The sequence below is a fragment of the Peromyscus maniculatus genome, chromosome X (genome assembly GCF_049852395.1).
Source record: "Peromyscus maniculatus bairdii isolate BWxNUB_F1_BW_parent chromosome X, HU_Pman_BW_mat_3.1, whole genome shotgun sequence".
In the NCBI taxonomy this organism is placed as follows: domain Eukaryota; kingdom Metazoa; phylum Chordata; class Mammalia; order Rodentia; family Cricetidae; genus Peromyscus; species Peromyscus maniculatus.
The window spans coordinates 48293979-48308944 of record NC_134875.1 but is presented as its reverse complement, the minus strand read 5'-3'; the positions used below and the strand labels follow the sequence as shown (position 1 = coordinate 48308944).

The 14966-nt window shown below is 40.2% G+C and overlaps 1 protein-coding gene across 4 annotated transcripts in view; it reads right to left on the bottom strand.

The window, feature by feature from the left end:
• Positions 1–14966, bottom strand: part of Chrdl1 (chordin like 1) — a 123280-nt gene that overhangs the window by 4677 nt on the left and 103637 nt on the right. For 2 of the 4 annotated variants that reach the window (XM_042269028.2, XM_042269029.2), the window contains exons 9-11: positions 11722–11916; positions 5655–5822; positions 3213–3302 (exon numbers count right to left, since the gene is read on the bottom strand). In XM_042269028.2, coding sequence (XP_042124962.1) covers positions 3213–3302; positions 5655–5822; positions 11722–11916 — 453 coding nt within the window. Of the gene's footprint in view, positions 1–3212; positions 3303–5654; positions 5823–11706; positions 11917–14966 lie in introns of all 4 variants that reach the window. The other 2 variants (XM_006970289.4, XM_006970290.4) reach the window with 1 other exon arrangement.

The following is a 14966-nucleotide window of genomic DNA, read 5'->3' as shown; positions in this document are numbered from 1 at the left end:
GGTTTCAACAAAAAAGCACCCCGTCAAACACACACGTTTCTCAGGGCAGAGACAGAAAACAAGAGATGGAGTTTTTACTTCAATCCATAGCATTTGAAAGATCCCCCAAACGAGACTCAATTGTTCTCCCATGAGTAAATCCTAAGCTATGTTTAGAAAAATTTTATGAAAGGATTTATTTAATTTTAAATAATGTGTTTAAGGGGATAAATACATGTGAGTGCAGGTGCCCACAGAGGTCAGTAATATCAGACCCTCCTGGAGCTGAAGTTACAAAAGGTTGTGAACTACCCTGAGACAGGTACTGGGAACTGAACTTGAATCTCAGCCACTGAAACAGCTCCACCTCCTGTGTTTAGAATTTTTATAGTGTATTCAGCATTTGCAAAATTTTCAACAGTCTATTTGCTTGCTCTACAGGTGGCTCACTTGGCAACAATTAAAAAAATACCTGTGAACAACAATACCTACTGCATCTCTAAACCACAGCTTGCTCTCTCAGGGCCAGATGTAATGGTTTGGGTTGATTATTTGTCATTGTTCTCTCCATTCCTCACTTCCTTTGTCAACAACTGCTCATATTTATATTTGTCCTATATCCACATGCTGTCCTTATGCATTGTTGGCACCCTGAAATGCTAGCCTATGGCTGCTCATAGTGTTCCATTCCCATACTGGTTCACAGCCCTTCCCACTCTCTTAACCTGGCTGCATCGTCTCCATTGCCTATTTACTCTCAATAGCCCCTCACATTTCTTTTTATTCCTATGTTCATGGTGTTGAAATCTGGGGCGCTCTGAGCCTGAGGTCAGGAAACTCCTTTTCACCCTCAACCTGTTTTGAACCTTTTTGGATTCCCTACTCACATGAGAACATAGTGCCCTCCCCTTGAAACCTGATCTCTCTGCTTCTTTCTGCCTTAAATTCCTCATTTTCCTCTATGCTTTATGCCTCAGCACGGCAGTAGAAAAAAGGGGGGTGGATAATGTTTACCAAAGCCTTATGATGTGTCAGGCTGTTGAGGCCCACTATGTGAAGGAGTTGGGCTTATGCCATTGTCCTCAGGCTACTCCACTGGACCATTTTGATAAGTTTTGGATCTCCGGTTATTGGGTATCCTCTGCTGCTGATGTAATAAGTCAATCAAGCCAATATAATAAATCCAGGTTTAATCTGAGCAGAGCAAAGCAACTCCTAGGTGACTCCTTGGAAGGCAGGGGAGGAATAAGGAGAGAACAGGGCAGGTATAGCAACTAGGTCTTAAGTAGCCTGTAGGTATAGTCTTGAGCAGCCCTGGGGAGGGACTGACTCTTGGTGGGCTTTCTTAGGGGCGGGGTCTGGGGAGAGAGAGAGGTGGGGCTTCCACTTAAACACATTTCATTAGCCACTTCCTTTAGCTGTACAATGTTTGGGGCACACAATACCTAATTTCATTACCCATCCCCAATCCTAACTACTATGGGCACAGGGTATGTCTAAATCAGCTTTGAAGTCCTCTAAAGTTTATACTGTCTTGCTCACAACATGAACTAAAATGTATTCTATGGTGAACTAGTAATTTTGAAAGACACCCTGGTCTCTGTTTCCTTTACTCCTGACTCTCTTGTAGAGATTCCTCAACTGCTGCATTCAGATTCTCATACTGTTCATTTACTTTCTATTAATCTTTCAAAAGACATACAAAATACGTTACCAACCCCATTTCTAGTTTGCTCTCAGGCATCCTGATAAAAGCACATTCCAAGCAGATGTTCTTTTTCATCAACACGTGCTTATTCGTTAGCTTTTCATTGGTGAATGGCATTACTATCCATCCAATCTACAAAGTTATTAATACTGGAGTCACTCTATACTAATCCCCCACACACATCTATTTGTTGACTTAACCTTTGAAATATCTCTCATGGTGACCTATCTTCCCTTGTCTCAGAGACAGAAGAGTGTGAGAACTTCCTAATTCAGTTTCTCACCAGCTCTGCCACTAATGGTGCACTCCACTCCTCACAGTAAGACCCTCTTTCTAAAAGCCACATGTGAATGCATCATTTACCTGCTTACTAACTAACCCCCACTGCTGTGCTTTAGACTAGAGGTCAAATCTAACTACCTAGCACGGCAAACAGGACTGTTCATAGTCTGGATTCACCAAGGTGAGTGCTTATTAAATATAATAAAGAATCCAGGGCACCACGTTGATATCACTGTGCTGCTTGTATTGTGCAGCAATTCCCAATGTTACCTGTTTTGCATGTGCACGTTTCACTGGCTTCTTCTAAGTCTTTTGACTACTTCATACCGACTCTTTTCATCTTCATTGCACCCTATGTGGCCTTGGTGATCATTCCTCACCCCCACCCACATTTCTTGTTTGCTCCTGCCTGAATCTTCTCTTAGGCTGCACCCTCGCCCTGGACTGATTTCTTGACCTGTTGCCCAGTCACACCCTTTTCTTTTAGAAAGCACCTCCTCCCCGAAGCCTTCCCCGACTAAGCCCACCTGGCTCTCAACTTATTGTTCTTTGCAGATTTCCCTGAGCACTTAGGTATTTAACTCCTCACAGCTATTCTAATTCTCACTGAAGGCCTATTCGTGTTCTGTCTCGCCCATTAGAAATTCCCTGTGGATAGAATTCTGGTGCCTTTTATTCCATTAGAAGTGCTCCCCACCCATCCCCACCCTGGTGCCCCGCAGTATCTAGTCCCTAAGCTCCATCTAGTGTAGAAAATGGGAGAGCTCAAGTCTGCATGGATGCCTGGATGCTTTTAAAGAAACATTAGCACCTAGTGGTAGTTTTATAGGAGCCAGAGAGCTCTGCTATAACACAGATTTGATATGTGTTCCATATTTTTGTCCTCTTCTTCATCCCCAGATGCGAAGACTCCACAATTATACCACACCTGAAATCTTGAGACACTTCCTTCAACTGTCTCATGCCTTGGTTTATCAGTTTAAGGACATTTAAGAAACCTTGACCTGAGCTTGTATGTGGACTATATTACAGTTTGCATTCACCATTCCCAAGCTTTTCCAGTTTGCACTCTGACACCCTCTTTGGTGTTTAGTCCTCTAAAAGAGAAATAGAACATCCCTTAATGTTGAAACTGAGCATTCTTTATGTATATTGAGAACACAGAGGGACTTGGAGTGTGGCAACGCTACATTTAAAAGCTAGAGGTAATTTTCAGCAAAGAATAAAAGGAGGTCCCACTTACTCAAGGTGGTCCGAGTCACCAGCTTGAAATGATGGAGCTCCCCAAACATCCTCTTGGAGATCTTCTCAATGTGGAAGTGCTGGAGAATGCCTAGGGCCAAGCGCAAAGTGGAACAGGTGATGAAACATTTTCTATCTCTTTCTGGAAGCACGGACCCCCTTTTCTGCCCAGGCTGAGCATATAATCTCATTATTGGGGCTTAGGAGTATTGAGCTGGGCTGTGTAATGTACTTAACCGGGAACTTGGATAGCTCAAAGATTTTAATTGACTCCATTTGTTTCCTTGGCTCACTGGCCTCCCTTTAGCTTCTCCAGGGACTGGAGATAAGGGAGGTAATACTTCTGACCATGGGATCCCCTCCTTAGAAAAGCATGAGTACTTCTTGGAGCTTCTGTAGCCAGAGGCAGTATTAGAAATTCTGCCTTTGGCCATAATTTGGATAGACTAGTTGCTGCCAAACCACTAGGCTGCCCTCCTGGCTAAACAATGAAAACCAGTAGTAGGACTGCAGGCATATTAGTTGTGTAAATAGACAAGCTACCCTTATTCCTGAATTCACACAGAAGTGCAAATTTTCCTTCAGGAAATAGTCACAACTCTTGGAGGCTTCTCTTAAGAAATGAAACAAACCCCCAAATGGGTTTTATGCATTAGCCCACATTTCTACCTTGCCTAAATAGTTCTTATCAGAGGCAGGTAAATAACTGGAAACTTCCATGTAGTTAAGGAGCAACTTGTTACCAGCTCACTTAAACCCAGAGGTCAACAGGGAAGAAAGGAGACAAAGCTTGGGTTTTGCTGTGTCCAGGAAGCATAAATCTTGATAAAAAGCTTTATTGTGAATAGAAGGCTACTGATATGTTCTACTAGCAAATTGCAATCCATTCATATACTTTAGTAGGGTGAAGGATATGTGGTGGGGTTCACTGCTTGAGAAATCAACAGGCCAGTTCTTAGTCCCAGAGTAAACATGGCTGAAAAGCATATGTGTATCCTAGCATATTTTCTAATGGGTGGGGGAAAGGCATTCTTTAGAAAAAGCAAGGTTGTTGGGGAAACAGAGAGAGAAAAGATGCAGTATACAACTACAGCAGTATTTCTGAAAGTGTGATCCAAGTATCACTTGCACTAGCATCCCAAGGTTCTGCCTTCATCATGAAACGTTTATAATATATCCAAGGCCTACTGAATTCTCATCTCTTGGGCAGAACTAGCTAGCAGCACATTAGTACAGTTCTGTGCATGATGGTAGAGCACATACATGTTTGAACATGGTTATTATTGTTGCTATTTTGAGACAGGGGCTCACTGTGTAGCCCTGTTTAGCTTAGAACTCACTGTGTAGATCAGGATGACCTTGAACTCACAGAGATCCACCTGCCACTGCCTCCCAAGTGCTGAGATTAAAGATACATGCCACCATACCTGGTTTTTCAAACACCCTTGAATCTTGAGCAGGAGGTAGGTTCAAATGAAATTTTATCCCTACACTTTGATTCCTGGAAAACTTGACCAGACTAGATCATCACTAGTCTTGTCTATACAGTATGGTGTGAATAGATGTGGGAGCACATTGAGTATTGAAAAGAACATTGCTTGTTGTGGTAGCTGCTGTGGGAAATCAGAAAAGCAACTAGATGTCATGACAGGGATTGTTTTGAGTGAGATTATAATCTTCTTTACATTGTATGTGTGTCTTCTTCACAGAAGAGGGGTGTGTGTATGTGTGTGTGTGTGTGTGTGTGTGTGTGTGTGTGTGTGTGTGTGTGTGTATGCATGCACTTGTGTACCCCAGCACACATTTGAGGGTCAGAGAACAATTTACTTGGGATTGTGGGATTCAGTTCTCCCCTCCCACCATGTAGGTTCCAGGGACTGAACTGAAGTCATCAGGCTTATTGCCAAACTCCTTTACCTAGTGAGCCATCTCCTTGGCCCAAGACCATGATCTTTGTAAATGTAGGAAGGATGTTTTAAATTTATCTTAATCCAGAGTACATGGTATAATTCCAGAGACTTAGCTTCACATCGAAATATATATATCTTGAGCTTCATATTGGAAAGCGAGACTGCAGTTCATTAGTTTACAACTTAGGTCAGAGATTGGAACCACTTTGAGGATTTCAGGAGACATACTGATTGATTCACATGCCTGGCTCAGATCAACAAATTAGACTCCGGTGGTAGGACTTAGGTATTTGATATAAAAATCAAACCAAAACAAAACAAAGGACAACCCTAGGGATCGCAACAGTTAATCCTTGATCTTTAGCATGGACAGTGTTAAATTTGCAAATACAACATCTGTGCTAGACACCTGCAGTTTGGAAGTAAAGGGATAACTTCTGACCCAAACACAGGAATCTGCTGAAGTAAAATTAAGGTGAGTTGTCCCTTCTCTGCCCCACTTAGAAGCACAAATTGAATGCTGTTTTGCTCACCCTTTCGAATGGTCCAAACGTGGACCTCTACTTGAGGTGGTCTCTCAGTCTCCAGGGCTATTTTTCTGGTAGTCTCTCCATCCTCCACGAACACCGACTCATAAACAGGCATGGTTTCTTCTCCACAAAAGTAACCTTTGCTGTCAAAGTTTTGGCTTGGAGGTTCTTCTGGAACCAGGAAGCAAGTAGAGTTTTGGCATGGTTTTGTGAACTTCTGAATTTAGCCATCTCACTGTTTAGAACAGCTGACACTTAAGTAGAAGTAGACAGTCAACAGGAACATTTTTTTTTTTTTTAGAGAGACAATGTTCTGAGATTTACCTTACTACCTCAGCTTAGGCAGCCCCTCTAACAGCCACCAAATCAACAAGACACATCTAAGCTCTCATGAGTTCACATGATGACAGAATCAGTGGCTCTGTAGGGCACACCCACAAACTGAACTGGATCTCCCTACAAAAGTCACTGAGAAATGGACTTTGATGAAGAAGAGTATATCCAGGTATAAATATCTTAGGTACTTAAGGGCACACTGAATTTTCTATACTAGTGGAGAATTGTGTTCTGTCCAGCCCATGGTTGCTAAGAGAGGCCCAGGATATGGGCTGACAGAGGGCTTTGGTTAGCTTTTCTGACATCATTTCAGTATACTTAGAAAATACTCATGACACTCAATTATGTGCATATACTTGCCCAACGGATCCATCCAAATTGGCTTGACATTTCTGAATGCTCTTTGATTTGTTTGTAAGAGGAACGATAATACCGGATCAGCACCAGTGCCAAAATCTAGATGTCAGATTAGTCATGTACATGCTATGCCAAATGAATGGTTGGGAGATACCCAAAAAAATTGGTTAGATCCACTGTCTGTGGATCGTTTACTATGTATAGCAGATCACTGAACTTCAGTTCCCAGGAATAAAGGTACTAGCCCCATAATACTTATACCATACCCAAATACTGGCATTTCATACTAGACTCCCTTTGCTCAGGCCTCATACCAAAAAATAAGTTCCCCTTATTATTGGTGATTAAGTTCCCAGATTATTGGTGAGTTGTTTCTTTGATAGCTTTATAATTAGCACCTCCTTCAGGTGTGTGTTCAAAGTATGTAACTCAAATAAGGAATACTGAAGAGAATTCTTTACATACCCTGAAAACTTTGAGACTGCAGAAGTCATCTATAAGAATATCTGAACCATCAGGGATAAATCCACTGAGGGTTGAATGTTTGGGGAATCTGTGGCTCATACTGACGAGACTCACTGTCGTCCAATCAGACATATTGGACTGGACATTGTAATCAAATTGCTATTGTATGTCTCTTTTGGACCTGATTAAGTTTCCTCTCTACCTCTGCCTCCCACCATTTGGCACTGTGAGGATAAAACCACCGTCATCTCTTGACAGTTCCAAGTTGGATCACTCAGTTTGTGGATTATCTTAGACTCAAGCTTCCTTTCTCTCTTTGCCTTTCATTTTAGACATTTGATTACTTGGCAGAGCAGGCTTTTTTTTGGTGATGTTAGGCAATTAAGGGCTGTGTGCTCACAGTTTTCAACTGGGAAGAAGGAGGTCATGGAATGTACAGGCACTTCTGTCAATTCAACTGTCATGTTTACAAGGAGAGCTGAGTTTCTTAAACTTTGCTCACTAGTTTAATGTTGGCTATGGACCTGACATATGAAACCCAACCCATGATGGCACTAAAAGTACCTGTCAGCTGCTCAAAGTTCTCCCAGTGTTCTAAAGAGTCTCTTAGAAGTACCAAACCCTCCTACGATCTGAATTTAGACAACTGAAGAAATCCATGAACAACAAAACCCCAGTAGTGACTCAGCCCTAGGTGAAACCAGAAGACATTAAAACAAATTTTGTTCTTAAAAGGATGTATTCACTAACACCTTGCACTTTTCATCTCAAGGCACTTCGCCTCCATGCCTTCTTCTCTTAGTTCCTTTCAGTGAGCCATGCCATAATTGAAGTCATTTTGGGCCATGTCCATTTCCCATGAGAAAATTATCCTGTGACTTCTAGAACTAAGAAACTTAAACACCATTACTATGGGAGGTGGTGATGACAGATAAAGATGTGTTATCTCATCTCAGGAAGCTCTTTAAAATCATAAAAGAGCCATTTAATGACCAAATCCAAAAGAAGTGTGTAAGGAATTCCAGGTATTAGGGCAGTAGCAGGGGTATGAGAGGTGAGTTAGGGAATCTGTAGGAGTTGTGTGTCTTGACCAGTTCTTTGGTGGACACTGACATGTAAGGTAAGGCTAGCCTCTAACAGAGCAATAAGAAGAGAGAGGTGGAATTTATATCCTTTACCTTGGCCTGGGTTTGTTACTGATGGAGCCTGCGCCCATTTGTTGTGATGAAATGTTTGGCTTGCTCACCAGTGATCTTTATTTATTTCTTCCCTACCAAAATAATTCATATTACTGCTCCTTTTTCTTTCACTGCTTTGTCCCTTTTCCTTTAGGTCATGCGCTATTATTTTAAGAGGCCACTGATGGTCTGACAGTCCTGTTTGAGGGCCCTTTCATGTCATCAGGAGTCTATTCAAACATCACATTTCACTGACTACTTTTTGACAGTGTTTCATGCACTATTCACCATCTCCTGATCTTGCTCTTTCCCCTTTCACAGTCCTCATCACATGCTAAAATTACATCCTTGATTAGATATCATTGTACTTCTTCACTACACTGCAAGAACCAGGCAGTAGCCTTTGCCTGTCTTGTTCATCACTCGCTCTTCAGTGTCTGTGTTTGCATGCAGTAGGTTCTTAACATGCATTTTTTTTAGCTTGAATGCAGGGCACATTTAATGTTTTGCAGGTGCTGAATATATGGAACATTCCCCCTGAGCCATGTTGACAGTGATTCTTGGGCAATATGACCCCTAAGAGTGATTTAAAATGCATACACCCAGGTCTGGCTCAGAGAGAGAAAAGTACATAGAATGAGAATGGAACTGTCTCTTTCCATGATGCCCAATGGATATACTAGCTCAACATATCTGATTAGGATGGAAAACAGTAAAAACAGTTCATTTGGGGAAACTGGTTCAGTCAGTCAGATTCTTCAATATATTGACAATTGGGATTCTGGTGGGTGGTTTTTAAAACAACTTTTATTGTGTTTTCAAATGATGAAAGTAATACATGTTTACTATTGAAAATTTAGAAAATACAGTGAAAGAAAATAGGAATACTTGGTTAAATCAGTTATCCAAAGATGATGTCTGTAAACATTCTGTCATAATCCCTTCCAGGCTTTAAAAAAATCTAAGTACACACAAACTTTTTCATAACACAAAAATTAAGTATAATATACATATTTTTGTAGCTTGCTCTTTTAACTTAATTATTACATGCCTGCCGTCTTGGTCTACGATGGTTTTAATGGCTACATAATATTTCACAGTGAAGTCATACCATAATTGAGCCATTCCCTTATGAGTGAGTTTTCTGATTGTTCTCAATGTTTCATTATGCACCTTTATGTATATCCATTTACTTTCTCAGGGTAAGCCCACAGGTGGGGTTGCTTATCTGGATGCTTTCAAAACACCACCAACCTGAGAAGAAAATTCTTTTTTTTAAAGCGATGCATGCTCTGTGGCTCTCGTTTTATTTGAAATCACCTGTATGAATAGGATCCTAAAGCACAGTGTGACATGAGATTCTGTCTGAAAATCAAAGAATCCAATCTGAAAACCTGATCTTTAGTGTTTAGGTAACTATTAATTTTTGCCTAAGATTATCCTATATTACATTTTAAGTGTAAATGTTAGACCTTTGGCCAAAGAGAAAAACATGTTGGGGGATTGCAACTGACATTAAGATTTGTGGATCAAATGAGATCCCAACCTTGGAAGGGGCTATAAGTCATCATGTTTGGGTGGCTCTGATATCCACATCATTCCTTGAATATGTTCCCTGCCTATCCCTAATAGGCACACTTCCTCCTGAATTTCAGTATTTTGATTTCTACTATTTGGCTAGCTCCTGCACTTTGTATCCACATTCTGTCCCTGTACCTTTCACTATGAAAGATGAAGGGCATTGTAGTTACCTTAAATTATTACTTCCCAAGCTTTAATATACTCAAGTAGAATCACTTGAGAATCTTAACTGCAGATGCAGGGCAGAAGGAGGCCTGAGAGTCAGCATTGACAACTAGCTGCTAGGTGCTGCTGGTCCACCAATCACATTTTTAAGGACAAGACCATGAAACAATGTGAGCATGCACCAATTGTTCTCAAACTTTTCTGTGTATCAAAGGAACATATCTGAGGAACTTCAAAGAGTCCCTAGCCAAGGTGACAATTCAAATCAGTTAAATCATAATATTTGGAGATGGGGCACAGGAAATTTTAGAAGCTCCCTGGGGATTCCAATGTGGAGACAATTTCAGGAATCATAGACTCAGGTAAAGATTCTCATGTACTTACACTGAATGTATGTTTGCCTGTAAGGCAGGAAAGACTGTTTAATGGAAGGGATAAATAATGTATCCATCTTCATTGTAAAAAGTGTTTGTTTTTCACTTGTGTTTACATAAATTCTTTACAGAAGGCCTAAGAAACGATGAATTAATGTACCAGGGAATGGCTAATTCATCGATGGTGGAATTCCAGGCTTGGGGGTTGTGGTGGTCATGGTGGTTATAGGAAGTCACTTGCTTTAACAATATAATTTTGAAGAAAAAGAAATGGAGACTCAGAAAGTTGATGGGGCTTGTTCTATCATATAGGAAAGCTATTGCAGACCGAAGTTACAATGACGTCATTATAGATGACACATTTTTTAAAATCTACCTCATGTCTTAAAAACTACCGTTTGAGTAATTTGTCTTTTAAAAAAGATCATCTACATTTTCTTTTCTTTTCTTTTTTTTTTTTTTTTTTTTTTTTGGTTTTTCGAGACAGAGTTTCTCTGTGTAGCTTTGCGCCTTTCCTGGAACTCACTTGGTAGCCCAGGCTGGCCTCGAACTCACAGAGATCCGCCTGGCTCTGCCTCCCGAGTGCTGGGATTAAAGGCATGCGCCACCACCACCCGGCGATCATCTACATTTTCAAGTAGAAAAGACAGTGGGCTGGAAGTGACCTGAATTTAAGGCCTTGACTGTCTTATCCATTAGTTTCATGACATTGGGAAAGTCAGTTTATACATGTCACTGTTCTTGTGTTTAAACGAGAAATAATATAATTATAGGATTTTGGTGTTGGAAGGTAGTGAAGGGGAGACAGAGTTGGATAATCGATATTAAAACACCATTAGAATGAATTATTTCTATTTTTCTATGGCACAGTAGGGATACCATAACGAAACCAATTCACGAGAAATTTCAAAATGACTAGAAGAGTCTGGGGATAAATATCAGAGGAGACGGAATGACAATTACCCTGATTTAGTAATAATGCCTTGTAATATATGACTTGAATTATCATACTGTGCCCCATAAATATATACAGATACTATGTCTCAAAAAATTAAAACACAAAATCAGACAAATATATAAAAATGGAGCACAGTGATATTTTTTTCATTTTTTTCACATGGGGCTGATGGGGCCCAGATATATATGGATCTAGTGTATTTTTAAGGTCATGTAAGTACCTTAGATTTGGACCAGAACCTAATCTCCCTCCACTATAATTCATGCATCTCCCATATGAAAAGAGTACTGGATTATGGCTAGAAGTGAGTTAGTGATTTGAAAAGTGAAAGATGTGGCTGTTTTCCTAAAACAGTGATAACATAAACTCTCTAATTTAGAAAAGCAAGAACAAGTTAAGCAATTTGGCACGTGTGTGAAGTTGCAGACAACAAGAAACTCTCCAGAATATTTCTGAGTAGTCAATTCCTTCAAAGCAACCATCAGTCTCTCAGAAGAGGAAAGAATGAAGTTCATTCTTGCTAGAACTACTATCATTAGAATTATATGACAGGTCATTTATGTTTCTGATGCACAAAGAAAATCGAACAGGACTCTGTGCAGATCCCATTCAACCAAAGGCAGGGCCTCCAGCCAACGCACCTTTTGCCTTTTTACCTGGACACACCTTGCAGCACTTTCCATCTATTTTTTGAGGGTACTTGCAGGGGTATCGACTGGGGCAGTGGATTTTCTTACATTCTTGCTTGGTGACATTACAAGTGCATAGCACACATTCCACAATGCCAAATGCCCGTAGATTTGGGTGCCAGGACTCTCCGTGAGAATAGGTCTTTCCATTGGAAACACACACTGAAAGAGAACACAGGAGTAGAGAGAGAAGATGGGTTACTAGTCTTAGAATACCATCCATCAGTTCTTTAAAATATTAAACATTCTTTGTTTCATCATGGCAAGAACATGCATTTACAGAGGTAGTCTTTGACCATAATACTGTTTGAGTGACAAGCTACCTTCAACAGTTATCCATATGCCTCTGCAGCAGCCTCTGGAGTCCCACAAATAGTCTGAGAAATAGTGGACATTCTGCAAATAGTTTTCCATGGGGTAATAAATAAATTCATGAAAATTGAGTTCTATTTGTCCTGAACATCTGATAAAGAATCTCTAGTACAGTGTAGTATTTTTAATATCTTGAGTGGCACAGAAAATATATGTGGTCTAAGTAGTTATGCTTCTGGATATAATAATTTCTAAAAGAGATTTGCAATCCATAAGGGTTAGATGAAAAACTAATTCTCTTTCCAAATGACCAGTTTCATCTATAGCCTGAATCAAATCTGTTCAGAATATCAAATGCTGTGAGAGTCTGACTTTCTCAGATAGATGAGCATAAGATTTAATGTTGACAGACTATATTTTGGTATTAGGAAGAGGGATGCTAAGACAAGAGTTACTTGTGAAGTGGTGGCCTTTTATGCCTCTAATCTTCAGGCATTTTTTTTCAGTTTCCCATTGGTAGCTGCTATAGGGATGTGGCTACAGCAAACCAAATCAATGTTTGCCTTGCAGATAGATATCTTTTGTCCCTCAGTTGTTGATGGAGAAGTATAGTCATTGCCTCTATGTTTTCTGAGATATCTTGAAAGAGCATATATCTCTTTCAGACTACAGACAGAGGGGACCTATGAAAGAAAGGGGACATAGAACATCCTTCCAGATATGTCAACCTTAAACTTATTAGGCTACTACTATATAGCATGGAGCTAGGTTCCAGGGAAATAAATGGGCAGGCAGTGCTGCAAATGGAGAGGTCTGAGAATGAATGTTCTCCATTTCTGAATGGCTAAGACTGTGGATATTTCAGGCGGTAAGTGGGTCTTAGTATGGCTTTCATTATTTCCATCACCTCATCATATCCAAGGAGATCTGTCGGCATCTTAATCAATGTTATCTCTAGGGTAGGGTGTATCTCTTTGGGCAGGGCTGGGGGAAGACATATTCCCACTTGGGGCGTTTCTAGGAATTGACTGATTTGGCTGCAACACAGACTCAGAATGAATCATTAGGCTATTTCTTTCTCATCAAGTCCACTGGGTCACATTAAAGAATATGAAAGATGTTGGCTGTTTTTTATTGTCTTTTGCAAGAACTGCTTGAGTACTGGGCCCTCTAACAGGTCAGTCTGTGTAAAGATTTCCAAGAAACTAACCTGGAGAAGATCCCAGTGCACAGAGAGTCTCAATAGATACCTAAAGAGTGAGGCTCAGAGCTATGAACAGAACCATGGAAATCAGGCAAGATGTATTTCTCTCTTGCCTACACTTTTCTCTCTCTTCCCGACACAGTAACACTGTTTTCTAGACTGTTTTGAACAAGTGGGTACAGAGTTGGCCTCAAGAACAGTTTGGCAGGATTCAAGTTTAAAATGGAGGAATCTTGTTGCTTTTCTTCTGTGTTTTTAACAAAGAGCAGAGTGTATATACCACAGGGGACCCGTCACTATAGAGAGAGCTCAGGAGAAGGGTGATCCATACTCGGGGAAAACAAGGCAGGCAGCACTACCTAAGATAAGCTTCATCTTCCTTCTAAACATTTGGACTATAAGAACAGTCCAACCTAAGCAGAATCCTACACTCTGCAGTGGAATAAAATGTAGCCCTTAGAAGGGAAGACAGCCTCCTCCCACCAACAAAATTCCAAAAGACGATTTTGAATCATCCAGCTGGGGTTTGGGCATTAAGGTGAAGACAAGAATTTCTTCAGTGAACTCTTAACATAAAGTTCAAAAGAGGAGGGATGTATCCAGATAAATGTGGCAGATGAAGAAATATGAAGCAGCCAGAGCTTTTGTAGGACACTGAGGCAGTGAGGGGATGAGCCTCTACTGTGAAAAATGAAGAGTTCTTAGGGAAATTATGGTATTTAGGATGTTCAAAGTCTATTTTTGTCCTCAATCCTTTTTTAAGGATTTGCAATGCTTCCAAAGCAAATAAAATCTATTGGGAGTAATTTAGGATTGAAAAATCCAACTGTATCTTTACCTAACTCTTCTTCATTTCATAAAGTTGTATCAGAAAGCTTTGGAACTTAAAAGTCATAAATTTCAAATCAAACATAGATCAATAATGCATATTTCTAATCATTTTAATAACCACAGTTTTATTAAATTGCATTTAGAGTTTTCTCTTAAGCCTGTAGATTTTTAAAATTGATGTTTTTATGTATAATCTGAAATTTACATGTAACTAGTAACAGATGTGATGAACTAGCTTTGGCTTGACCAGCTCTGTTGAGATTTATCCTAGGAGTTCTTTGTAATGGATTGTTTTTCACCAATGTTATTCATTCGTTTAGTTTAATAATTTACTTTTATCCTGTTCAAAGAATTGCCTTTTGATTTCTTTTTCTCTCTAAAGGAAACAAAACATGCTTGTGGTTATGTAAAAAGGAACCAGTTGAGCTTTATTCCAAAAGAACTGATTGACAGGCTACCCAACAAACTTAGCACCAGTCAATATTATGCTTTTCTCTTCCTCCCACCTCTGCTACTGGAGTTGGGGCAGTGGAGGCCAGAAGAGAGAAAACTGGACCAATGAACATAAATGGATGCTTATGCAAACTCATGGCTGAATGGACTACAGTGTTAACCTGTGCAGTGGTCCTGCTTCTCAGCCAGGTGGTTCTGGATTTCTCACTGGCTCACTCAAGTGGAAGGATGATCTCCTCATTTGCTACACACTGAATCAAAACCTCTAAGCTTGAAGCCAGAAATATTTAACAAGAGTCACAGGAGAAAGGCTATTTAACACTTAACTATTGAGAAGAGCTTTCAAAAGTGTTTGACACCAAGTACCTTTGAATGTTGGATGCCCTGCTTATTAAAGATCAGGGGATTTCTC